The 25,278-nt window shown below is 41.5% G+C and overlaps 1 protein-coding gene and 1 long non-coding RNA gene across 3 annotated transcripts; one reads left to right on the forward strand and one right to left on the reverse strand.

Annotated features, from left to right (window-relative positions):
* The first annotated feature begins 2,566 nt into the window (after window positions 1–2,566).
* Window positions 2,567–4,541, forward strand: phlda2 (pleckstrin homology-like domain, family A, member 2). The gene is made up of 2 exons (XM_086028641.1): window positions 2,567–3,137; window positions 3,448–4,541. The coding sequence occupies exon 1, from the start codon at window positions 2,684–2,686 to the stop codon at window positions 3,098–3,100; it is 417 nt and encodes a 138-aa protein (XP_085884767.1). The 5' UTR covers window positions 2,567–2,683; the 3' UTR covers window positions 3,101–3,137; window positions 3,448–4,541.
* A 4,219-nt stretch (window positions 4,542–8,760) lies between these two features.
* LOC147148443 (uncharacterized) lies at window positions 8,761–24,451 on the reverse strand. 2 transcript variants are annotated; one of them, XR_015086556.1, is made up of 7 exons: window positions 24,393–24,451; window positions 11,599–11,710; window positions 11,404–11,517; window positions 10,804–10,902; window positions 10,692–10,739; window positions 10,509–10,625; window positions 8,761–9,248 (listed from the first exon to the last, which is right to left on the reverse strand). It is a non-coding gene; the product is annotated as an uncharacterized LOC147148443 (long non-coding RNA). The 2 variants fall into 2 exon arrangements; XR_015086557.1 differs by lacking the exon at window positions 24,393–24,451 and adding an exon at window positions 24,044–24,280.
* Window positions 24,452–25,278: the final 827 nt, after the last annotated feature.

Consider the following 25,278-nt stretch of genomic DNA (forward strand, 5'->3'; position numbering starts at 1 on the left):
ATACTGTATTAACCATACAGCCTTTCATTTTCTTCGGTAGGGATTCCAAACCAGGGTATTGTGGCACCATAGGTGATCATCAGACATGCCGAAGGAAATTAAACAATTTCACTTAATGTGACAGAAAATTATTATTTACTAATTGCAAATATGTCTTTCTTCATCTGTCTGTTAGAATGATGTATGGTGAAAGAGTGAGAGGTAGAACAATTAAATTGATTTTTCATTAGATGGCAGAGGGTACAATAATCATGTCCTGTTGTTATTCTTACAATTTAATAAGTCATGGCTTAGGTTCCGGCTTAGGTTACATCCTGAGTAGGTCAATATGTGAGTTTATTGGGATACATAATCATAATTTCAGTATTCACACTTTTTGATACACTTTAGTTTGGTGGCCTTCCGTGAGAGTTTTCTTCTGTAAAATGGGTGACTTGAATCAAAAAGCTGGTAAAGCACCTATCCAACTCAGCAGGGAAACAATTGCAAGTGTTTTGGAAGGCAGCGAATGTTGTGTTCATGTCAGGGTTTGTCAGTGTTTTCAATGTTACATATGTACCCAAAACGCACATTTTTCCACTGTCACCAACAGTCGGAAATGTTTGCCCCTCAGTGGGATAGGGACTTCGCTGTTCTATAACAATTACGTCATTGGGATTGTAGGCAAACTGGAGCCTTTCTCTCCTGACTTTTGGTTGGGAAGCATCCTAAACTGGTTGCCAGCCAGAAATAATAGAAAACAGAAATAATGCTTTCTAGGGTCAAACTGTCACCATGCGTTGTGAAAATGTGCATTTGCTGAACAGGCAATTTGACGTGTATCTTAACTGATGTGTAAGGTCAAAAAGAAGGAAGTCATCTTAATAAGAGCACTTACAAAACATGTGCATATTTTGATCATGTGACAAAAAGCTGAGGCCACAAGGGTGGGGTCCTTTGTGAACTTCAAGACCGTAATCTTTGGTGTACTGTTATGCTCATACATGTTCTGTCTGTGGTGTCACCATTATGACCACACCTTGAGGGCAACAATAATAAGTGCAATGTGCCCACCATGCAACCAATTTTGACATCCCTGCTCTCAATTGTCCATAGGTGTGAATGCTCTTTTGTCTGTATGCGCCCTGTAATTGACTCGCCCCAAGTCATTTGATGGGTTCCAACTTACCCAAAATAAGCAGTTCTAATCAAAATAACTCTAGTACCAGATGTGGGCATTCCGTCTGACGGATGCCCATTTTGCTAAAATTCGATGATAGAAAGGGAATTTAAAATAAAGACTCAGTAAGAACAGATGGAAGTAGATTTTCATCCATTTAATCCGTGTAATCATCACCAACCTAGTCAAGTCACAATGGACGACACATTGTAATGTACATAGTGCACTCCATTTAACATTTGAATCAAATTAGTTCAGATAATGGATGGATGGATGGATTTGATAGACCTTTTTTGCCAGATCGACGATTGACGAACTGGCGGATCTTTGATGTTTACTGATGACTGACTGACCGACAGATAATTCAGTTTGGTTCGTCTTGAAAAATAGACGGACTGACGGACCTGCAAAACTTTAGTAAATTGCCCACCTCTGCGTAGTACATCATGCGATTTCTGTTACTCAAATATCCTTGCCATTCAGTTATGTTTATAATGATAATAAAAATAGATATGTCTTTTCATTATAGCGTATTCGGCATTGATTGGCTGTGCAAAATCACATCCTACAGACTCATTGAGGAGTGTGGCTATCATTTTGAACACATACTGTAATGGAAAATGGTTATTTCCAGAGCTGGGCATTTTACTAATCCTGATATTTTTATCGCCTTGTGCCTGCAGCCGGGGTATCCTTCCGCTGTCCGGCTATCCGGCTTTTTGTCTGGCCGGAACAAATAGTTCCGGGTTTGCCTATCATTTTAAACGGGCTTCCATTTGCATTTTCGGACTTAATCTAAATTCGGCTCCTTTTTAGGACCCAGAAGCCTTGGCCATGGCCAACAGAAACAACAACCACACCACTGAAGCCTCAGCGCGAAAATAGACAATAGACAATGACATAGACAGAAAAAATGGGCTTCAGACTATGCTTACATTTTTGCTTTATTTTTTCCCTTGTAGCGTTTATCGCCTACAAAATGAGCGTCCGCCATAGGCGGGTCCGTCACACAGGCGGAATGCCCAACTCTGGCTATTTGTTGGAACACCATGGGTAGTTAATCCAGCAGAGAAAAAGTAGGACTGAAAACGCCCCTGGAATGAAAAGGGTTAAAGTAGTTAAAGATGGGTTTTGACAGCCACAACTAGCTGAGAGGGCACATGTTAGGACTAATCCCCACAGAAAGATGAGGGTTAGTAATTAATTAACATATTGGGTGTGTGCAGCGGTTTGGTCCACCGTTAGAACTTCCACTGGCCTCTGAGCCTCCAGCTTTCCGCCCACACACACGCGCGCGCGCACACACTCAGCCAAGAATCAACCCACTGACAACTGCTGATGCATTCCCAAACCAACTGACGTCATGTGGGCGGGGCCCGTGCCGGGATATAAAGGTGCTCCTCCACGTTGTACTTCATTCACAAAAAGCCACCGTGGATTACTCCAGCCGGCGAGAGGTTCCTTCCTCGGGCTGCTCACACACAAATTGACCGAGCCAATTTTCGACAGAACATTTTCCAAAAAATGAAAATGTCCGCGGCCGAGATCTCCCAGGTGCTCAAAGAGGGAGAGCTGGAGAAGAGGAGCGACAACCTGCTCCAGTTCTGGAAGAGAAAGACGTGCGTCCTGACCCCTGACAGCCTCAACATGTACGCCGACACGCACAAGCGTACCCGAGGCAAAGAGCTCAAGTTGCAGTGCATCAAGAAAGTGGACTGCGTGGAGCGCACCGGCAAGTTCGTCTACTTCACCATCGTCACCACAGACGACAAGGAGATCGACTTCCGTTGCCCGGGCGAGGACAACTGCTGGAATGCAGTGATCACCATGGCCCTAATCGATTATCAGAACCGCAAGGCCATCCAGGACTTCAAGACGCGCCAGGACAACGAGAGCGCGTCCCCGGGCCAGCAGGAGCGGCGCATGGCGAGGGCTCCCTGAGACCCCACCGCAAGCCTCATCGCCCTCTCCTAATATGGTGAGTTCACATGCTCGTCATGCTGGAAACTAAATGACAAGCCGCTTCAAATCGAAAACTCTCAATGAACCAAATGCAACTGTTGCGAAATTAAACCAAGTCAAATACAAGTCAAAAAAAAAAAAAAAAAAAAGTAGATGAAAAGGCAATACAACATGTAGATAAAAAAAACCCTAAAATAAATAAACCAAAGTAGCCTACCTAAGCAAAGTAACCATACATCTCCTCTTAAGACTTGCTTATATCCTATGGCCTAATTCCCTTTAAGTATAATATTTCTCAACTCTCCTCTCCTTGGTTCTCTCTTCAGGGATGTGTGCGTGTGTGGCCCACACAAGAAATAATCATTCAAGGACCAACCAAAAGGGAACGATGACGCCATCCGGTCCAGAGATGAAGGATTGCGGACTGAGCTGTCACAAAACGACTCTCACATGTCCAGCAGAGATTTTCAAAACTTCACTCCAAGGACTGACAAGTGAAGTTTGCGCTCATTGGGGGGACGGGGGCGGACAGGGGGGGGGGAGTCCATACCTATAAAAGAATATCTGTTAATTTATTTGTTTCCAGGATATCGTGTCTACTGGTAAACTGCACTTGTATTGTTTAAATTATTTGCTTGTTTCAAAGCGCGATATGTGTCAATGTATTTATTTCAATAAATATGCCTGCATCTTTTTGACAAACTGAAGCGTTTCATTACTTTTGCGAAAGAGGTTATGTTTGTTATAATTGCTTTCAAAAAAAAAAATGCTTCTGATTTCCACAAACCCATTAGGAGGGGATGAGGCGTTTTAGTGCAGATCTGGATAAAGGTGCAGATTCATTTTTCCTTTGCTTTTCTAACACTTCAGTGTTGTGCTTAATTTCTCATTCTATGAAAAGAATTCAGTACCAGTCATGGGAAGTAACAGAGTACAACTACTTTGTTACTGTACTTATTTCTCAAGGATTTGTACTTTACTCTAGTGTTTAGGATAGTTTTACTTTTACTCTCTACGTTTGAAAGAAAAAGCTGTATTTTCTACTCCTAACTTTGTCAGAATAGATTTGTTACGTTTTTAAACCTCTGGATGATGACTTGGTTCAAGTTTTTTTTTATTTTCAAGTCTGGTGTGCCAAGTGATAAAAATGGGTGTTACATATAATTGACAGTAAAAAAAAAATTCAAAAAATTAACGTTTGTACTTAAGTCCATAATACATTTAAGACTCAGTCATCTTTTAATTAAGTACAGGAGTTGAATTAGTAGTTCTACTGTAACAAATGTCTCTTTCTGCAAGTATTTGTACGTTTAACAGTACAGAGTGTGAGTAATTTTGATACCTCTAAACAACACAGGAAGTGATGAGGCCTTGGCTTTTGTGATCATCGCAAATAAAGTCTCTAAATGGCAAACCTGAATTAATATGTGTGAGATGGGTACTGTATTTGGTGCAGATGAATTAAAAAAAAAAAAAACAGTCTTAGGCTTGAAGAGGATACTGAGTGCCATGTCATTCTCCAGAGTTTTACCCGGCCTGCAGTGTGAGGCTCTGCCCATATCTTATGACCTAAGAGGCAGTAACAGTATATAGCTCACTCTGGGAGAGTTCTCAGTGGCTACATTTCTCAGTAAATGCCAGACATGCTCAGTCAAAGGAGAAGGCGGACCGGAAAGTCCCTTTCCTTTCCTGAGTCAGGTGGAATGTGGCTCCTTATTGTCAGCGGGAGCCTTTCAAGTCGAGGTCATAGCTGATAAGCAAAGCAGAGTTTAGCCCTTCTGAACACACCTTAACTACTTTTAAGGTGTGGTGCATGGGTGTCAGTGTAATCTGGCACATTTATGGTGTTTCACAATGTGCATCGCATGCTCCCAAATGCATTGGGTGATTTTTAGACACTTAACTCATTCAGTCCCAGACTTTTTCAGACCCATTGTTAAATGACATATAAATATGTCAATGACATTTAAATACGTCATTGGGACAGAATGAGTTAGGGAATGTATTGAATGATATTCTTTCTACTAATGCTTCCTTGTTGGACTGTACTTCATAATTTCATCTCGATTTCTTCATGAAGTAAAACAACCTATGTGAATTGAAATACGCAGATCAGTTACCAACTCAATTGTTCTTGTACTAAACTAGAGCACACTATAGTTTACTGTATTTTCATAGGTTCGGGTCACGAGTTTAAATCTGTGCGGAGGCATATTAGACCAGCGCAAGCCGCCACATAAAAAAAAAAAAAAAAAGGCTGTTGTGGGTGTGAACACAAATGACTCAATTCACCTCCAATGGCTCCTCACATTCTCTTTAAATGTGGTGCTCTGACATCTCACATGGAGACATCTCTGTGTGGAAAAGGATGCAGCGATCTATGCGTGACTAGAGGCATTAAATGTCACTGTTTTTGGCACAAACAATGTAAGCGGGTACCCTCATTAAATGCACAATGAGCTGGTGATAACTGATTTAAATACTTCCTAGATGGAAAACGCTGTCACTGTCCCACACACGGTCCCACTGCGATTTTCCTGACAGAATTGAAAAAGAATGAGAATTCAGACAGATTTTTCAGGAAGTGAATTTCTATAAGTTGGCAGCTCTGTATACTGTACACAAAAACAAATGATGACAAACACAAAAGAAATCAATATTTTATGAATGTCATTCATTGCACAGCGTAGAAAAGAAAATGTATGACTACTTGACAAATTTTCAAAAATGGGAGAGTGAGCCAACAGTGATTAGCATGTGCGCCTTACATAATTAAGTAAAGAGGATATAAACCCAAACACTTTTTTTTTCAAGAATATGTTCCCAGCTGGCCCACTAATTGATCAGCTCCGAAGCTCAGCTTCATTAAACAGGTCAGCCGTGATTGGTCGTTACCTGAGCCCTGAGCAATTGTGATGTCATTTTCAGTCGACAGAAGTAACAAAATGGCCACTCTCAGAGATGGCTAAAAACAGATGGATTAACTCTTATTCAACAAACGCAATAGTAATCAGAATGCTTTGTTTCAACTAGTGGGCCTGCACAGAACATATTCTTGAAAGAAATGTTTTGTTTGGGTTGACTTCCCCTTTAAGCAGATGTGATAGTGTTACCGTTGTAGGCTAAACCTCACGAATGTGTATACTGTACATACATGTTGTACATGAATGTATGTACTTGTATATCTATACTTAAAAAAATATTAGGTTATTCTTGTTGATAATAATATGCATTATATTGTAATAGCATCATGTTGTTGAAAAGAGCGAGGCCAAGTAAATAAAGTGGAGTAGAGGCGTATTGTGAGCACACATGTGCTCAGGTCAGAGGTGAAAGAAGGCTAAAGCAGAAGGGAAGTGCATGATGGGGTCGCAGTCCTCTATCGAGCTTTGAAGTGGGATCGTGCTACGATGAAGGCGGAAGGGCCTCCTTCTAAAAATATGGTCCAACAAATTGGCACCACTTTAATCTCACGCACATAAAGTGGTGGTGCCTTAGCCAAAGGGCCCACGAGGTTATGTGGGCTGAAGTTTTTGTTACTGTGGGAGAGTTGCTCATTCTTCTTTGTGAGTGCACAACGTTTAGAGCTACTCTGGGGGAACATTCCTGACTCAGCAGCAGGTCAGGAGTTGTACATCAGGCGGACATTGTAATGTGTGTAATGAATCCTGGACCCACACGCGTGCAGGCGCGCACAATTTGCCTTCCGCTCTAAGTGGTTACTATACAAACATCCTCTCATGGAGCACATCTCCATGTCGTACTTGCAGCGTCACAGTGAATTCATTGTTTCATACTGATGGAAAAGATAAGCACAGTAAAGCATGCAGGATGTGTCATTCATAGTTATTGTATACTGTTTTCTTAATTCCAAGTCTTTCTGATCTAACTAAATATGTATGTTTTTGTCTTATACCTTTAGTAATGTACACTTTTTTTTTAACAGGCCACAATCTAATGAGGTCAGAGAAGTTCAATTGAAAATACAGAAAGAAGATACACAATCAACCCTACATTGTAAAAAAAAAAAAAAAAAATATATATATATATATATATATATATATATATATATATATATATATATATATATGTATATATGTATATAATCACACCCGCAACTTACTTACTCTTACTCTTACGTGGGGTAAGAGTAAGCAGTAAAAGGAATGGATGGATGGATGGTTGTATGCATAAATTCTGTTGCACATTAAACTTGAACAGGAATTAAAGGAATTACATTAAATAATTATGAATTCAAATTGAGAGGTATGTGGTTGAAAATGGAGCAGTGTATAAAAATATAATATGAATATCATTGGGGCGGCACGGAGGTCGACTGGTTAGCACGTCCGCCTCACAGTTCAGAGGTCGTGGGTTCGATCCCGGCTCCGGCCTCCCTGTGTGGAGTTTGCATGTTCTCCCCGTGCCTGCGTGGGTTTTCTCCGGGTTCTTCGGTTTCCTCCCACATTACAAATACATGCGTGGTAAGTTGATTGGACACTCTAAATTGCCCCTAGGTGGGATTGTGAGTGCCGATGTTTGTTTGTCTCTGTGTGCCCTGCGATTGGCTGGCAACCAGTTCAGGGTGTGCCTCACCTACTGCCCGATGACAGCTGGGATTGGCTCCAGCACGCCCGCGACCCTTGTGAGGATAAGCGGCATAGATAATGGATGGATGGATGGATGGATGGATGGGTGTCATCGATTGCTATGAAATATTTGCTGAAAAGAGATGATGTCATGAAACTGATTTGCCATGCGGAGATAGGGCTCTGGGATCAGTTTTGTAGATTCTATGAGGAAGCCTTTGCTGATGTACAGTAGGTCGCAATGTAGACATAATTTTTCAATAACGTTTTTCAGATTAGCCTTAAATACTTCTTACTATCTTAATACTTCATTTATGTCAACTTACAGAAAGCCAACAAACAGACGGTCGCCCCCTTGCTTCCTGTAAGAACATGAAAGGTGACGCCAGCAGGATGAAACACCAGCGGCGTCATGTGTAAATATAAAAGCTCTCAAACCCAAACATGACAGACCACCGGGATGTGATGCAAACGCTGTTTGGTCATGACCAACCTTCCAGAGCTGTTTCATTCATGAGGTGGTTCGTGAGAGGTAATTTCCTCCAACAAGAGATGTTCACGAGCTTGTTTTACAGGAAACAACCTTCTTTGGTATTTTACAGCGTGATACAATACTCAGGTGACCGCATACCTGTGCCCACACGTCAGTCAGACACACGCCCCGAAGATATGGCTCAGGCAATATGCTGTCCAACGGTTTGAAAGGGAAGTTTTGAAATGAAACACAATGGAATGTTGGACCAAAAGCCATTTTTTTATTATTTTTAATCATTCACTGGCATTCACACCCATGGGCCCTTTTCCCAATTAAATGTCATAGGATTCCAATATAAAATGTCCAAAAAGACCCAATTCTGTCTGTGCTGTCATGACAACAATGTTTGTTTGTGTTTTTAACGGACATTCATTTTTGTTTCGTGACTCATGGGGAAAGAGGTCCACGCATCCACATCTCCGCTTTTTCTCTGGCCCAGTTAGTGAAGTGACACAAAGACCTTCGGGCACCAAGACACAACAGAGATACTAGTGATAGTATAAGATAGTATAAGCACTTTGAGTTGCATTTTTATGTATGAAAAGTGCTATATAAATAAAATGTGATTGAAAAAATGTGATTGATAACAATATAAGGATTCATTGCGTAAGAACCCTGGCTGGGAATCACAAGACAGAAACCAAAATATCCTCAACAATGACTACACATCATGCTTTTGTGAGTATTTTTCCCGATAGTGACATTGGGCTTTCTCCTACATTGTCACTAAGGAAACGCTGGAAATAAACATCATCCGCAAAAACAAGCATTTACATGTGGCAAAGTATGGCAATAATTGTCCTAAATATAGTTAGCCAGCCTGTTTTTCAAAGGGAATCTTGTGAATGTGGCACGTATACACACGCTCATTCACATATAGTGTTGGTTTAAGGGCAGCCTGCTGGGGATCATGTTGCCGGGCCTCAGCTGTCCAAAGAGAAGCTTCAGGCCGAGGCAGGAGACGTTGTCAGGAATGTCTGCAAGGCGGCTAGGAGGTGGACGTCTGAGGATGAGCACATGAAGGCGTCAAAAAGATTTACACCAGATCCAGACATCAGAGGAGGACTTTAGTCGGAGCTGATTTGAAATTGAAGTTAATACTTCAATATGTACCATGTGTACCAATCAGTTATTGTGGTACGGCGTCTCCCCACACGGTGGCGCCTCTTTGGTTTATTATGTCAGTTAGTCACTTCTTTTTCCTAAACTTCAGTGCACCTTTTGTCATGGACTCGGTCTGGTGTACCCGACCGCTATGTTATTAAGTAGCGCGCGGTGTGCTGGGGAAGTATTGTTTTGCTGCTAATTAAACAACGGCTTGTGGAATATCAAGAAGTCTTTGCTCCTTCGGCTATCCAACAATGTGCCCTGCGACTGGCTGGCGACCAGTTCAGGGTGTAGTCTGCCTTCGCCCATTGACGGCTGGGATAGGCTCCAGCAACTCCCCGCGACCCTGTATAGGATAAGCGGTTTGGAAGATGACATGACATGGCTATCCAACAACACCCGTCCATGACTAAGTACTCCCTCAGCCCACTACCACTCGTTACAACTGGCGCCCGAACATTTTTCTTTTCTCTGGACCTCGGTCAAGTTTTTGTTCCACCAAGGATTCATCTGCCTCATGTGAGTGTTTTTCGGACGTCCCCGTGCGATTTGCGCTCACACGGGCGCTTTTTCCCGGTCATCGCTGCGGTGAGGTTCAAATGGGCCCGTCTAATTGCTGGACATTACGGCGAGTACAATGCCCTTTTGCTTGGATGAACGAAGCTAACTCAGTGACACAAATGCAAACAACGAACCTGCTGGATCAGGCCTCCTCGGTGGATTACTTTCCCTCAAATGCCATATGAAGTTTAAAACTGGACTTTTCATGTCGATTTGGGACAGCGCGGGAATCTGTTGCCCTCGATGATATGCACAATCCCCATTGCTCTACTGAATCTCTGCCAGCCATTCAAGCAACAGTCTCCTTTTAGTTTTGGGTGACGTGTTTAATTCGATCTTTTTTCTTCAAATTTAGCACTGACTGATAGTTATTACTCTAAAGGGTCTGTGTGGCGTTCGAGCGTAACCTCTTGTATAGCATGATGGCATGTCACCCAGATGACTTAGACTGTTTCCTCGGACATGATGGAGCTTACCTCTTTACCAATGTTTGGCACAGCCGAAACTAAGTACCCTAATCTTAACCAACAAGTAGTGGACTTGAAAGCAGAAGTTAGTAGACTGAGTGACTGTTTACGTGACTCATTGAACACACAACAGAATTTGCTCGAACAATGGGACCGTCCCAGCAAAGAAAACCCTGTTCCTCCAGCAGTCCTACAGTCTTCTGTTGTCCCTGTTGCTACGTCCACGCCTCACGTGTCTGTGGTGACTAGAACAGAACCAACAGTCAATGCCAACTATACCACTCCGTTCCTGCCGACAAATCCATTCCTACCTGAAAGTCCTTTCCTCCAGTCTTACTCGGTTGAACGGCACAACAGCCCTGCAGCGAAGCAAGCAGTCGGGAAACTACAGGGGAGGGAGGACATTCGCCGAGGCCAACCTACCTCCAGTCGTTAGCTGAGCGTCATACACCTCCAGTTAATGATGGGCTGATTCTTGGACACCTGGACTACAATTTTTCCGATGTACACTGGACAACTCCTCTGAGAACAAAAGTGAACTTCAATGCAACATGCGTGAATGCTACTCTTGACACGGGTGCTTCCCTCTCAGCTGTACGAGCAGACCTCATTCAGTTAATGGCACCTATCCCAGCAAAACAAATGAGTGGATCGGCCCGGCTGTTAACCTTGTCAATAATGCCCCTTGCATCCCCGAAGGTGTCATTTGGCTCAATATTGGGTTCATGAACAGAGACTTTCACCAGCGTTTTGCGATTATGCCAAAATTGTCTTCTCCTTTCATTCTGGGAATGGATTTCATGACAAGAGCATCTGTGTCTATCCACATTCCCACAAGGACGGTCCACATGGGTGATGTTATCTGCCCCCCCTTGTGGATGAGGAGGAGGATTGTCAGAATTATTACTCAAATACATCTGAGACTTTAGCCTCGATAGACACGTTTCACTCGACTCTTGCGGGGAAGGTTTCGAAATCGAGCCTTTCTGAGAACTGCAAGGACGCTTTGATTGGTCTGCTCACCAAGTTTTCTCTCATGTTTGATGGTCATCTTGGTCGAACGTCACTCTCTGAACATGTCGTAGGGACTGGTGATGCAAAACCTGTGAATCTCCCACCGTATCGCACGTCACCTGCCTGGCGTGCGCAACAATGTTCCTGATGCGCTATCACACAAACCCCTGACCCTGACTTGTGACGGTCCAACGGATCTCTTACCTGAACATGCTGTCATTGGCAGCTTTAACTTTCGTGCTCTGCCTCCTGTTACGCTCGCAGACCGTTCCCAGTTGAGACAGCACAGTTGGACGATCCTGTTACAGGTCCTCCACTAGAGACGAGACAGCCCAGGTGATGACAATCTCTCTCACTATGTGGTGTATGACTCTCTTTTGTATTACAAAGACTCTAAGTCCAAATGTGCTTTGCACCCTTTGAAAGTTGTTAAAACTGTTTGCCCCAACTTCTGTTAGAGGCACCTTGCTGGACTATTACCAGAGCTGGGCAGTCCATCGCAGGGCCGGACCGGTCGGACCCTCCGGCCCGGCCGGATGCCCATTTTTGGGGCGGGCTTACTTAACAAATGTACTGTACTGGATTTTTAAAATTATTATTATTATTTCAAGTCACTGTAACATTATGCATATTTTGGTCATTCAACTCAGTGATTCTTACATGCCACACTTTGACGTTCACTAGCCTATTGGACTGTTGTCATATTACTTTTTTTCTCAAGCCGATGAGACCGTGCAACATCTGTTGCATAAGAGATTTACAAATGGTCTCTCACATTTGAAAAGAATCCAAATCAATTAAAAATTGAGATAAAGTGAATTAAAACAACATATGCCTACATGTGCAATTAGCAGAGCACAAAGACAGAAACTGGGAAAGAATTGCACATTTGTGTCACTTCAGCAAGTAACACCCACTTATCCATTTTCCATAGCGCTTGCCCTCATTTGGATCATTGAGGCACTCCCAGTTGGCTTTGGCCAAGATCCGAGGTGCAGTCTGAATTGGTTGCCAGCCAAACATGGGATGCCCCATGTTGATATTGATGATATTCTAACCAAGAACCTCAGAACTGTGAGGCAGACATGCCAACCACACATGATTTTGTGGCAAGGATGATACCCCCCAAATTCTGCCTAGCAACAAGTGTCCGTAAACATCTCAAGCCCTTCAAAAAATGTAGGAATCTGAACAATACTGTTTAGCTGAATTGCTGCACCATCTAGATGGGCTCCTAGAGATTACATTATTTGTATTGTGTAGTGTATTGCAGTGGATTTAGTCAAGTAAAATGCTTTTTATCAGCAGGCACACATTTTCTTGGCTTTTTGATTCATGTGTCTATAGTGATTTAATTAATGTCTGTAGTGTTCTTTATCATTGAATTATGTATAGTATGTTTGTGTTTTACGTTTGGCTCTCTGGAAACCCAAATAAAATCTCTAAGTTTGGGAAACTTTGCATGAGTAAGATTGTATATAGCCTTCCTTATTGTTTCCGTGCGACTGTTATTTTCCCATCCAAATGTCACTGCATCTGATACGTCTCCATTTCAAGTGTATATAGTGCAGGTTTTATACTGTAACAGGATTCACTTTTCATCCTTACTCTTATCATCCGTCACGCACAAGCCTGAAATATTGTCTTGTCTCTTCACGTTTCCCTGGGTGCTGTGTAAAGGTACACCTTGAAATTGGGTTCCCACAATTCACACAGCTCTTCACTTAAACGGCTGTGGACGTGCGCTGCACCTCATGGGGATAAAAACCAGACGTTTGCGGTCATGTTTTAGCCATTGGCCGAGGAGAGCTGTATGTTTTTGACATCCTGCCGTGTGTCTGCATGTAGATGTGCGCCTTAAAGATCACATCTGTGGGAGATGACATCATTGGGATTTCCTGACTAGAACACAAGGCCCAAAATTGCATTCCCATGTAACCAGTGATTCAGAATATCCTCACATAATTTCAATTTCATCTGTGGGAAAATAGTACTTTTTATGTAAACTCCTTGGCCTGTGCTCATTTTTTTTTTACATGGAATGTTCATGGATTTCCCCCAAACTGCCACACGATATTATATATTCAATTTTTCCTTTTGACATGCCATTATGCTATATGTTCCACACAAATTTTCCAAGAAGGAAAAATGAAAAAGATTGACCTTTCTGTAGGAGCTAAACATTGGACACTGCAAAATGTTAAATGCACTATAACATTGCAGTACAATGGTATGCATATTAGACCACTCTGACAGTGATCAACCGAAAACTAGGCATTGCTGCCTTTGTAAGGGGCGCCACTCAAACTGGATCGCATTAGATTTCACGGGGGTACCTAAAGTGTGTTGTGAGGGCACTGCATTGCATTTTGACCCTGTTGTCTAATTTGATTAATGCTGCCTGCAAAACAACTGTTGAATATTTGCCAAAAGGTTGCCACTTTGCTCAGTCATGAGGGTAGCATTTGGACTGAGGGGACCATTGTTCTTCTTGGGAAAGACCCTCAAGCCATGAAAACAGCACTTCCTCCTTTTACAAGGCTTAGTCTCTCCGTTTCCTTCCACTTTATGCACGAGATTTATAAAGCGGCCTCGCAAAATGTGAGTGGGCCTTCAAATCAGGGTAAAGTAAAGCCAGGCTTGACTTCTAGTCAGCGATAGTAGTTTGTACTTTTTTTTTTTTTTTTTTTTACATTAATAATTACATCAATGAATAATGAAATCCTAGATATTCATTTCTCTGACGTGCTGCTCCTGGTTGATTGTGAAAGTATGCAGATGTAAAGTGAAGCCTACACCCAGTTTAAACATTGCCTGCTATACACACCTTAGTTACATGATCAATCTGGTGTGATTGATGATGCACACATTTGGCAGTCAGGTCAAAGCCGCAATGCCGCGGTACTGACTGGAGTCAAGAAGCCAAAATACGTAATGGATGTGGTGCGGCGGCGATAATGGCTTACCTAACAGGAAGTGATTGAAGTAGACTAACATGAGGAAAAATTAACTATTAGCAGACCACATATCACGTTATAATTGGTGAGGATAATCTTTTAGAGACATTTGGGAAATCATGCCTTTGCTGCCATTGAAAAACATTCTCATGTTTCGTTCATAATTTGTTCATTCAATTCATCATAATGGTAGCCTGCAGTAGCCTGTCAGTTTTCTTCTGTTGGCATTGAAATGTTATAATGTGACTTTATTCTAAGGAAATTGTTCCAAAACAGTAAGACAAATTCTATGGCTGGACTTTCATTGCAAGTCTTATTACGTAGTCACAACTAATTCTGTTTTCATTCCTACAAACTAAAGCAAAACAGGGAAAAAAAAAGAGCACCGGTCAATCAAATAACTTGAAACTGACAATAAGTGAGCATGAATAAAGATTTGCTAAAACAGCATCAATAATAATAACAATAACAATAATAATAATAAATGACAATCAAGCATTGCTTTTAAATTGTTGTCCAGCATAATTCTTTTTTCAAACAAACTCTTGAAACCTGCCTGGACTGAAATTTAAATGAAGAATGACATTTTGTTGCACAACATTTTGAAGAAACCACCGTCATTTGCAAAATAATTAATGGAAGATAACATTTGCATAACTCTCAATGATACGTGCACTTGTTGATAGATTTTGTCCCACAAACAGCTCCAGGGGTCTGAGGTGTATTCTCCCTACTGCAAGGTTCAGTTCCATCCACAGGCATTCAATAGGATTTAGATCAGGGCTCTTCAGCTATCTTTGGGTGGTTTTAAATGCATTTTGGTTCCGAATCCTGTTGGAGGACCCGTGATCTGTGACTGAGACCAAGCTTTCTAATACTAGGCAGATCCATGCCTCTAGTCTTGAGATTTTTCATTCTACCCTGCACAGTTTCAAGACACTCTGCAAGATAGCGCAAGCCGCCCCTAAACATAACCAAACCTCCTCCATTCTGCACAGTAGGGACAGTGTTCTTTCCTTGGTGTGCTGCATTTTTGCATCCACAAACATACAGTATAGTTGATGTGCCGGACCCAAAGCCTATGCATTGTGACAAATTCTCAATTGTGATTTGCTTTCAACAGTAACGTCCTCCTTGGTCATCTCCCATGAAACCCACTTTGGCTCAACGACAACGGTTTTGACACTGATGTACTTTAATGGCGTTCACCTTTCATGGCTTGAATTTGTTATCCTTGTTCTCCATGTTTCACAGTAGTCTGTAAATATAGAGCTTATATAGCTTGCCAAATAAAAGCTTCATGTACATTTTTCTGTCATCCACGCAATGGGCATTCTCCCAGAAGCTTTATGGCTAGTTATCTCAGTGACCATTCTGGGGTTTTCTTTCATTAATTTATAATTAGGTCCAGAAATAGTTGGTCAAAGAAAGATGTGACTGGTGTGAGGAGATTCTGCTTTAATTGGATAGAATTTCATATAAATAACTTGTTTGGATTAACCCCACACAAATTTTAAAATTAGTAACACCATTATTAACGTCGGGTAAATTTAAGCCGATATAATATCCCGGATACAGTTTTCATCAGTTGTGAATATTACGTGAAATGTACCACACTGTATACCAAACTGCAAGTTGTCTTCTTTCATTTCCCACTACAAAATATCACATTAAAAAATTGTGAGGGTGAAAATCACCTGCCATTAGTGTTGTAGGGTTAAATACAAAATGCCGTTTTCGCCTGATAAAAATCCCCCCAACTGCTTTCCTCATTGTGAAAAGCAACTTGGAAGCTCCCTGCATCAAAACAACAAATAATCAACTCAGTATCTACGCAGTGTTTACTAACGAGTGTCCTTGTTTGCTCACTAAAATCTTTTTCCTACAAGAAAGCATTTACCGGTAACAGATTCCTTCTGAGGGTGCAGTATCTTTGCACTTGACTACTTTGGTGCACCATGTTAGCCTCTGATTCTTCCTCTTGCAATATTCTCTGTTGGTGGATTTCCCCCTCATGACCTTAATCTACTCATTCATCTTGCTTTCTCTTTCACTTGCTCTCCTCGGGTGCAGAACTCACCGAGAACTCATTTCCCCTCGTTTCGATAATGACGCTTACCCAGGGTTGTTATTACACTATATTGCAGGCATTTGTTTCACCTTCACTTTCATTTTGGTTGCGCAAGTTGCTGTGATGGGAGTTTTGAGCTACACCGCAATGACTAGTAACCTCACCTAGTCCTCACTTGTCCTGTCCTGATTCTTTCACTCTCTATAGTTGTCTGTATCTCTTAAATTACTCACTTATCATTCATCTACTTACATCCAGCAGTTTTAGTTCAACATGTCTGAAACGTGACACTTGATGAAAGGATTGTCCAAACACACAAACACACGTACAGCTGGGAAAAAAACCCCAACAACTACTGAATAGGAAGTTGGGAATAGTGTGTCATATTTGACATTCAGACAGGGAGATACCGTGTTTTTGTAATCTGTTCTTGGTCATTTTTTTACACACCCACTCAGGCAGGTGCAAGCAAGACAAATGTGTCCCTGGAGTCTCTTTTGACTTTGTGAACAGCTCCAAACCTTCTGAACCACCAACACTCTCATTGTTCAGTCAGTGAGGAATTCCCTCTCCTCTCATAAGATATATCATGTGTGCTTGAAAACAATGCAGATCGATGCTCATGTTTTGTCCTCTATTTTGGTTAATTGGTCCATTTTCTAACTGGACTGGTTAGCAGTCAATTAACACATTAAAAACTTGCAACTGTCACACAATTTAGAGTCTTTAATTGTACAAACATGTTTTTGGGGGTGGGTGTGTGTGTGGTGTCAGTCAGACTGGAGAGAAGCAACAAGGCTTTTAATGCTCTTAATGTGAAGCAGCATGTGTTATGATGTGTTATACTGGTTTAGGAGTGAGAATGACATGGCCCATCCATGTATCCATTTTCTTCAGTGCTTGTCCTCAGTTGATTTGCTACAGGCTGATTTAGGGCAAGGGCATTTACATTTAGATATGAATTTACTTTCATGAGGTTTTCAAAAATAAAGCTCTGTGAAAGTAAAAAATTAATACCTTATAAATTCAAATTTTTTTATCTGTGCGGCCCCCCCGCGGCCCGGCCCAGAGTGGCCTGTGGCCTGGTACCGGTCCGCGGCCCAGTGGTTGGGGCCCCCAGCCATAAACGGTTGGCCAATGCAAGTAGAGTAAAATAAAGCTACTTCTACTGTGAATTTCGAATATATGTTGCATAAAATCTGTGATTCTTGCAGCATGAAGCCTCATGTTCGGCACAATCCGGTCAAATTTGCCACAACATTACCTGTCAAATCTAATGAGCTCCAACGCAAGCTCAATTCTGCTTTTCAAGATAAAATCCTGAGTTTTAATATATAGATGTAGGTATTTATGTTAACTTAATGTCACTGTCAATCAAAACATAGCATGATTATGTTTGTTAAGGCGCACTCATTTGGATTCGTTTTTATAGTCATTGTATATTGAATTTTATGAGAGTCTAAGCAACACTCGCAGATTACTGAACCTTCTAGATTGTTTGTTTTGTTTTTGATGTTGTTGTAGCATGTGTAATGAGCGGTAGTGAGCTGAGGGAATACTTAGTCATGGATGGGTGTTGTTGGATAGCCAAAGGGGCAAAGACTTCTTGATATTCAACAAGCCGTTGTTCAACAAAACAATACTTACCCAGCATACCGCACACTACTTAAGAACATAGCGGTCGGGTGTACCCGACCGAGTCCATGACAAAAGGTACACTGAAGTTTAGGGAAAAAGAAGTGACTAACTGACATAATAAACCAAAGAGTCGCCACCGTGTGGCGAGACACCGTACCACATTAACTGACTGTTACATAGTCCCCCCTTGTGAGAAAAAGGCTGACCCCAGCCATACACAGCTGAAGATGCACCTGCTCATACCAAATAGCATCTATACTGTACGTAGAATACACCAATGGTCGGCATGTACAAAGGGCACAAACGGCATACAACAGAAAATAAACTGACACTTTGAAATAAAAACGTACAGCGGAAAATCTTTGGTTTCCCAAACTCCAAGAAATATGAACCTTGACCTCAAAATGGCTACAAATAGGCAGTACAACACACAGAAACCTACACCTTGACAAACTACAGTTAAACAACATAGTGTGAATACAAAATAACCACAGACAACCCCATTTCACTTCAGATCAAGCCTACCCGTGTGAAATTCGTTCGTTCCCTGACTGCACTCGCTTCAACCCACTTAGTAAGATAGTCAACAAAAACAATCAAGTATGCGTTACCCGACGGTGTGCGGGGCAGTGGGCCCCAAAAATCGACAAAATCGACACCCACAAACTCCCAGGGTTTTTAAGGTACAATGGGAACCATAAAACCTGCAGGCTTTCTTCATATCAGCGGCCATTTTGGGCCAGAAAAACCTGAAATGCAATCTAGCTAAAGTCTTTGAAACATGGAGGTGACCTGCAGTGGGGTGGTCATGTTAATAGTCAGAGCTGGGCACTTGACCCTTTTTTGCCGGTCCGTCTGCGACCCTCCACCCTTGACCTGATAATGAAAATGATCACCCCCCGCCCCGTTCCACACTTCCCATCGTTCACGGCCTTCAAAATAAAAGCATACCAGCAAACCACTATACACTGGTACCTCTACTTACGAAATTAATTGGTTCTGGAAGAAATTTCTTAAGTAAAAAATTTTGAAAGTAGAGACGCGTTTTCCATGTAAATGCCCTAATCCGTTCCAAGTCCCCCAATATTCAGACATAAATGTTTTATGAAGCATGAAAATGCATGAAACATGTAACAAATACATGTTACAATTAGATTATTGCACAATAATTTAGAGTTGTGCATAATGTAAAAAAAGCAAAGAACTGTTGAGGCGTTTCGTAACTTGAACATTTCGTATGAAGAGACGTTCGTAAGTAGAGGTAACACTGTACTATGCACAGTGTTTATGATCAAACTGGGCATAGTGTTTTGGCTGTTTACAATAATATTAAATAAACTTTTTGACAAACACTTGGGCCTACTATGCTACTGTATGTTGATATTGGTCATTGGGGTGGTACTTGAGGAGCAAAGTATTTTAGGTGCCATTTAGTGTAAAAAGAGCCAAACCACTAGGCTATTCAAATGTCAAACTAGGGGCTGATGGACCTTTGACCCTGGATAGAAATCTAGAAGTCAGGAAAGGAAAGTCACACAAACACCCGGTGAAAGACTTCTAAATCAACACTATGATAACAGAGAAGCATTTTACATCATTTCTCAATGTAATCAATTTTCTGTATTAAATATAAAATCCACATTAGGAAGAAAGAAAAACGTGCCATCTGCCGGATTTGGCGGGGTACTGCTTTCCACCTAAGTCCAGAGTGGCCACTGGTCAGATGTCCTTTTACACAATACAACACACATGAAGACAGAGGGGCCTTTCACAGAAATCTGAAACACAATCTGCTGTCTTCATTCAACGGCTGGCGAGTGTCGGCTATCCGGGCCTCAGGGGCAGGGGTTTTGGCCGAGGTGAGGAGAGAGATGTTTTCGTGGGGGGAGACGAAGGGCACATGGAGCGTGAGTGGATTGTTGGGTAATGAGTCACTGGAGCCTCCTTCAAAGCCTGCCACGCAACCTCGACAACCCTCTGCCTCTCGCACCCGAGCAGGGAGGTCCGCAGGAATCTGGGCCTAGATGGAAGAGCTGAGTGGGCAGTCGACATAGGAGTGAGCTGCAAAGAGGTCAAGTTCTCGCTGCAAAGAACATGAGTGTTGTGATAAAGACCTCTACTGTAGAAAGTTTGGAGGCCGCTTGTAATGTAGCGCTTGTCTACGCTTTGTGTGCAAGGCAATTCATTATCTTTCCACATGGAGCTGGATTATGTGCCTGCAGAATACCCAGTGGTGGCATCCAACCACCCACACATTGCTGAACCAATCAGATTTCAGATTTATGACAAAAAAAACCCCAATTGATTCAGCTATGTTTATCCTTATTAGTTGTGTTTAAAATGTGCACCAACAATTGGTTGACAAGAGAGGACAATGTCAGATATGATTTTAAAAATCTTTTTGATGGTGCACTTTTTAAAAAAAAAATTAGACTCAGGAAATCAGGCTGTCGACTAACCCGGAAAATGATATCTTGGGTACTTTTACAGCAGGATATATGAGCGGGACAATTAGCTTACACAGACATGCAAGAGCTGTCTCTGCATCAGCATCTCTGGTGAGTGTTTTATTTAAAGTTCTTCTATTGATAAATATTGATTGTGAACTGCTATAACGCAATGTAGAACTTTTGAGTTGTTTGGAGGTGAAGTATTGGAAGATAAAGATAACTGCAGTGTTTCTTGCTTTTAACTGTATTCGTCCTCAAATAAGTTAAATGCCTCTGTCTCCCCTTTTCATACCAGTATACTAGTTGCACATTATGTCCCGACGTGATGGTGTGAGTTGGATTAGGTCACTTAAAGAGAAAAGTCAACCCGAACATATTTTTTTGCAGAATATGTTCTATGCAGGCCCACTAGTCTAAACACAGGATTCTGATTACTATTGCATTTGTGGAATATGAGAAATCCACCTGTTTTTAGCTGGCTTAGGGGGTGGCCATTTTGTCATTTGTGTCGACTGAAAATGACATCAAAGTTGCTCAGGGCTCAGATAACGACCAATCATGGCTCAGCTTCAGAAAACAGGTGAGCCGTGATTTGCTGCCCCTGGGTTCCATCCTTAGAAATCCTGAGAAAACACGGAACCTTCTTCCACTGCTACGCGGCCGACTGTCAAATCTATATCCCGCTAAACAAAAAAGGGTCCCTCTCCTTAAGACCACTTTTGTCCTGCCTAGAGGACATCAAAGACTGGATGTCACTAAATTTCCTACATTTCAACGAAAAGAAAACACAAGTTATGGTGTTCGGTCCCAGTGGCTCGTCTCCATCCCACCCTGTTGACCTGGGCCCCCTGTCTTCATATCTAAAGCCAACAGTTTTAAACTTGGGTTTTAAAATGGACAGTGATCTCAAATTGGACCAGCAAATCAGCGCTGTTGTAAAGTCGAGCTTCTTTCACCTTAGACAGCTGGCTAAGGTAAAGCCCCTCCTTTCCCATCAGCACTTAGGAACAGTCATCCATGCCTTTGTTACATCTCGGCTAGATTACTGCAATGCACTTTATTTTGGAGTCAGCCAGTCCTCCCTCAAACGTCTCCAGTTGGTCCAAAATGCTGCTGCATTGTATTGTATTGTATTGTATTCATTTATATTCCACAAACACAATGTTAATCAGAATGCCGTATTTCAACTAGTGGGTCTGCATAGAACATATTCTGGAAAAAAAATATGTTTGGGTTGACTTCCACTTTAAATAGCAATTGAAGGCCTAAGTCCAAAACTCACAGCCAAACACATCCATATCAAATTATAGATAAGAGTATGCACTTTTCAAGCTGTTGACAAGATTTGAATGTACCCCGACTTGGCTCATATCTCCACTCCTTCACACTGACAAAAGCTGCACCCCTCACTAGCGTGCAAGCTGCGGCCCATCGGTCCCAACATGGTGGCGCCCTGCGATTGACGGATCTCACCTATAAATATGTTCGTGTCTTATTCGACAAAGGCAGTATTAATCAGAGTGCCGTGTTTGATCTAGTACTAGCACATAATACCCATTCTTGCAACCAAAAAAATGGGTTTAGTTCCCTCTTTAAAAATGTCAAAATATGATCTCAAAGTGTAGCATGTAAGAGTGTAGACTAACATTTTTAATTATGGTGATGTTTTGAGCCTGCAACAGGGGACTTCAACATCCTATGTTTGAATTTGGACAATATTGGTGCATTACTAATATTAATCACACAGTTGTACCTTGACTAATATCAAACCAAAATTAAATGAAATGCTATTAACCCGTTAAAAAGCACCACCATTTTAGTGACCTGTTTTTGATGAATAAAAATAGCATTTTATTGTATAAAAACATTCATCCATCCATCTTTCAGTTTAGTTTTCAATTAAAGTCCATCAACAAACAGCTGCATGTCACATCACTGTGTGTTGATGCCAATAATGATCCCGTTAGCGTGTGTGACACACGCATAGGATTTCAAACATGTATACACCAGCTGAGACACTCATTTCATTACACCTTCCACTCTTTGCTCCAGTGGCCCACCAGCAGCTGTTTACCGCCATTTAAGAGTGAACAAGAAGAAAAAAAAACAAACGGCATCATCGCACTCACACCACCACTTTTCTAGGCTGAGATGACAGAACGAGTCATGGCGTGAACTGGAAGTGGGTAACCGCATCTAACATACCGCGAGTAAAAAGGGTGAGGCAACAAGATCAAACAAGTAACACACAGATGTCTCATCTATCTTTAGTTGCCATGTGACCACACGAGGCTGCGAGACCGCATACATGCACTATAGGTTACAGGTCGCTTAGGGCAACATACAGTCTATAAAACTTTAGGAGGTGTGCCAAAAAGGACACTATGTCACTCATTTTCCCTGATTGGATTTTGTGCTTCAAGGAACACAACGTACTGTGGTAGACAGCGGTTGGAAGTAAGGAAGTACGATTCATTTGTAATTGGAATCAGTGTACTTTGCCTGAGTACCTACTACTACTACTACTTCTAACTTTTTTCAACAGAAGGTGAGATCTTCATTGATTGGGAGTTTGTGATCTTATCAGGCCAAAAAATAAAGACAGCAGCAACATTGAGCAACGTGGACAACCTGGCAAATGCTTTGGCTCTTGTGCTAGCCTAAAAACCATAACTTCTGGCATTCAAAAATTCTCCCTTTAATCTGAAAAAACACATGTAAATAAGGCATATTTTTTCAGTTTAGCAGATACGAAGCTGTTAAAATGTTTTTGTCAATATGTAAATGTATCAAATTGGATTTTTTAGATTAGTATTTTCTGGACGATAAGCCACACCCACTCTATAAAAAATAATAATAATAATGGAAAAAAAACTAGGTATAAGACGCACCTTTATACAAGCCACACCTATTTATATTGAAAAATTAGATATGTACTGCATTCACAGAACGATTTTGAACTGTAAATGTACACGTATGTACCTGAACAGATGGTTTCCTAACAGTTCCCTTTAACATGCCGGCAAACTTTGCTGATTAAAATGGAACAGAACCAAGAGAAAATAAACAGTATTTATTTATCTTCATTTCTCCTGTGTTTGAGATCACAAGTCACTTAACCCATTAAGGCCTAAAGCGCCTTTCTCAACAGCTCCCCAAAACTTAAGGTCACCTTTGGAATTACCCTTGAAAACCTGAAGTTCTCCTAGAAATTCAACACTTACAAAATGATTAATAATCCAGACCCTGTAGCAGACAGAAACATAATTCCAAAAGAATTAAAGAGCTTAGACATGTGGCTTTCACACAGGCAGAATTTTGTATTATTTACTGTTTCAATCGAAGATGTAAAAACAGCGTGTCAATGCAAGAGAAGCACTATTTTAATTTTTTTTTTAAATCGAGTGGTAATTACCATCCTCTATTCTGTTACAAAGACGTCAATATCGTAATTGTCTACAAACCATATCATATCACGTTCGACTGGCTCCACTGGTTGTGCACGTCGTCTATATATCACTGCCATTACTTACTTTAATCAGAGCTCCCGGCGATCGACGGCGTCTGCCATTAGCCTACCTACGGCTCGAAAAAATTCCACGACCTCCTCCGCGGTGTGACACCGTCACGTGTATATTCTGATGCATTAAGTTGGCTAAGAGACGGAGAATTGGATTAAAAAAGGACAGTGACGTATCCGCTCCCCCGGTTTGAAAGGTAGAATGACGCAACAGCGCTCCCAGCTCTAGTGGTAGAAATGCGGTTGTGGGTTAATCATCAATGTGCGATAGAACAGATTCTTTCCTAACAGTGCTTTTTAACATGGCGGCAACTTTGCTGATTAAAACGGAACCGAACCAAGAGAAAATAAACGGTACTTACTTCATTTTACTGCCCGCTGCCACTCCAGTTTATCAGTTAATGTCCATCTTTTATCACTCTTCTTCCTTATATGACCTAATGCATAACCTAGCGCATAGCGCCCTCACCTGTTGAACTCCTCCAACAGCAGTCCAACCTGTTAATGGCAATTGTATTGTATTGTATTCTATTGTAATTCCGGTTAGAGCGCCCTCCGTGGTGGAAGAAAAATCCACAGAATAGCTGCACTTTTGCCGTATGGTCCAAAACCTAGGAAAAAAGTAGCGGAAAATACGGTAATTGACATAAAGTTATTTTAACTTTTACACCCAGAGCGGAAAAATACGACAATTGACAGTAAAATGCTATTTCAACTTTTACACCCAGAGTTTGTACATTATTTTTACTTGAGTGCAGAAGTGAAATCATACTTTTAACCAGTCTTTTTTCTTTCTTTTTTTTTTAACACAAGTACTTCTAGATACTGTAAGAAAAGAGTATAAACCCTTTTGACACTTCTGATAGCAGTTTACTTTTTTGTGATTAATTGGAGCCTTTTATGGAGCGATTAATGGCTGTAGATCTGTCGCAGGCGAATACAGTCAATTATTCCAGGTATGCACACAAGTTGCTGCTATGACAACAAATGCAGTGACTTAAAAAAACAGGAGAGCTAAGAGAGGATATTGTTGCTTGTGTAATAGCTGAGTGGAAGTGATTTATCAACATTAGGTCTTTAACTGATCATGATCACATCATCTCACTCATCTCTTTAAGCGTAGTGGATCCTCAGCCTCCTCAGTCTAAACAGGACCACCACCAACGCCGCTCATTCTTTTCCTTAATAACCGCACCAACCACCCACAACTGACAAGAAGAGGCATTGCTCTATTTCCAAACAAATCAG

The sequence above is a fragment of the Filicampus tigris genome, chromosome 4 (assembly GCF_054856515.1).
Source record: "Filicampus tigris isolate MCC_2025a chromosome 4, RoL_Ftig_1.0, whole genome shotgun sequence".
NCBI lineage: Eukaryota > Metazoa > Chordata > Actinopteri > Syngnathiformes > Syngnathidae > Filicampus > Filicampus tigris.

Coding starts and splice junctions, on each gene's coding strand:
- phlda2 (XM_086028641.1), top strand. CDS start 2,684: ATGAAAATGTCCGCGGCCGAGATCTCCCAGGTGCTCAAAGAGGGAGAG.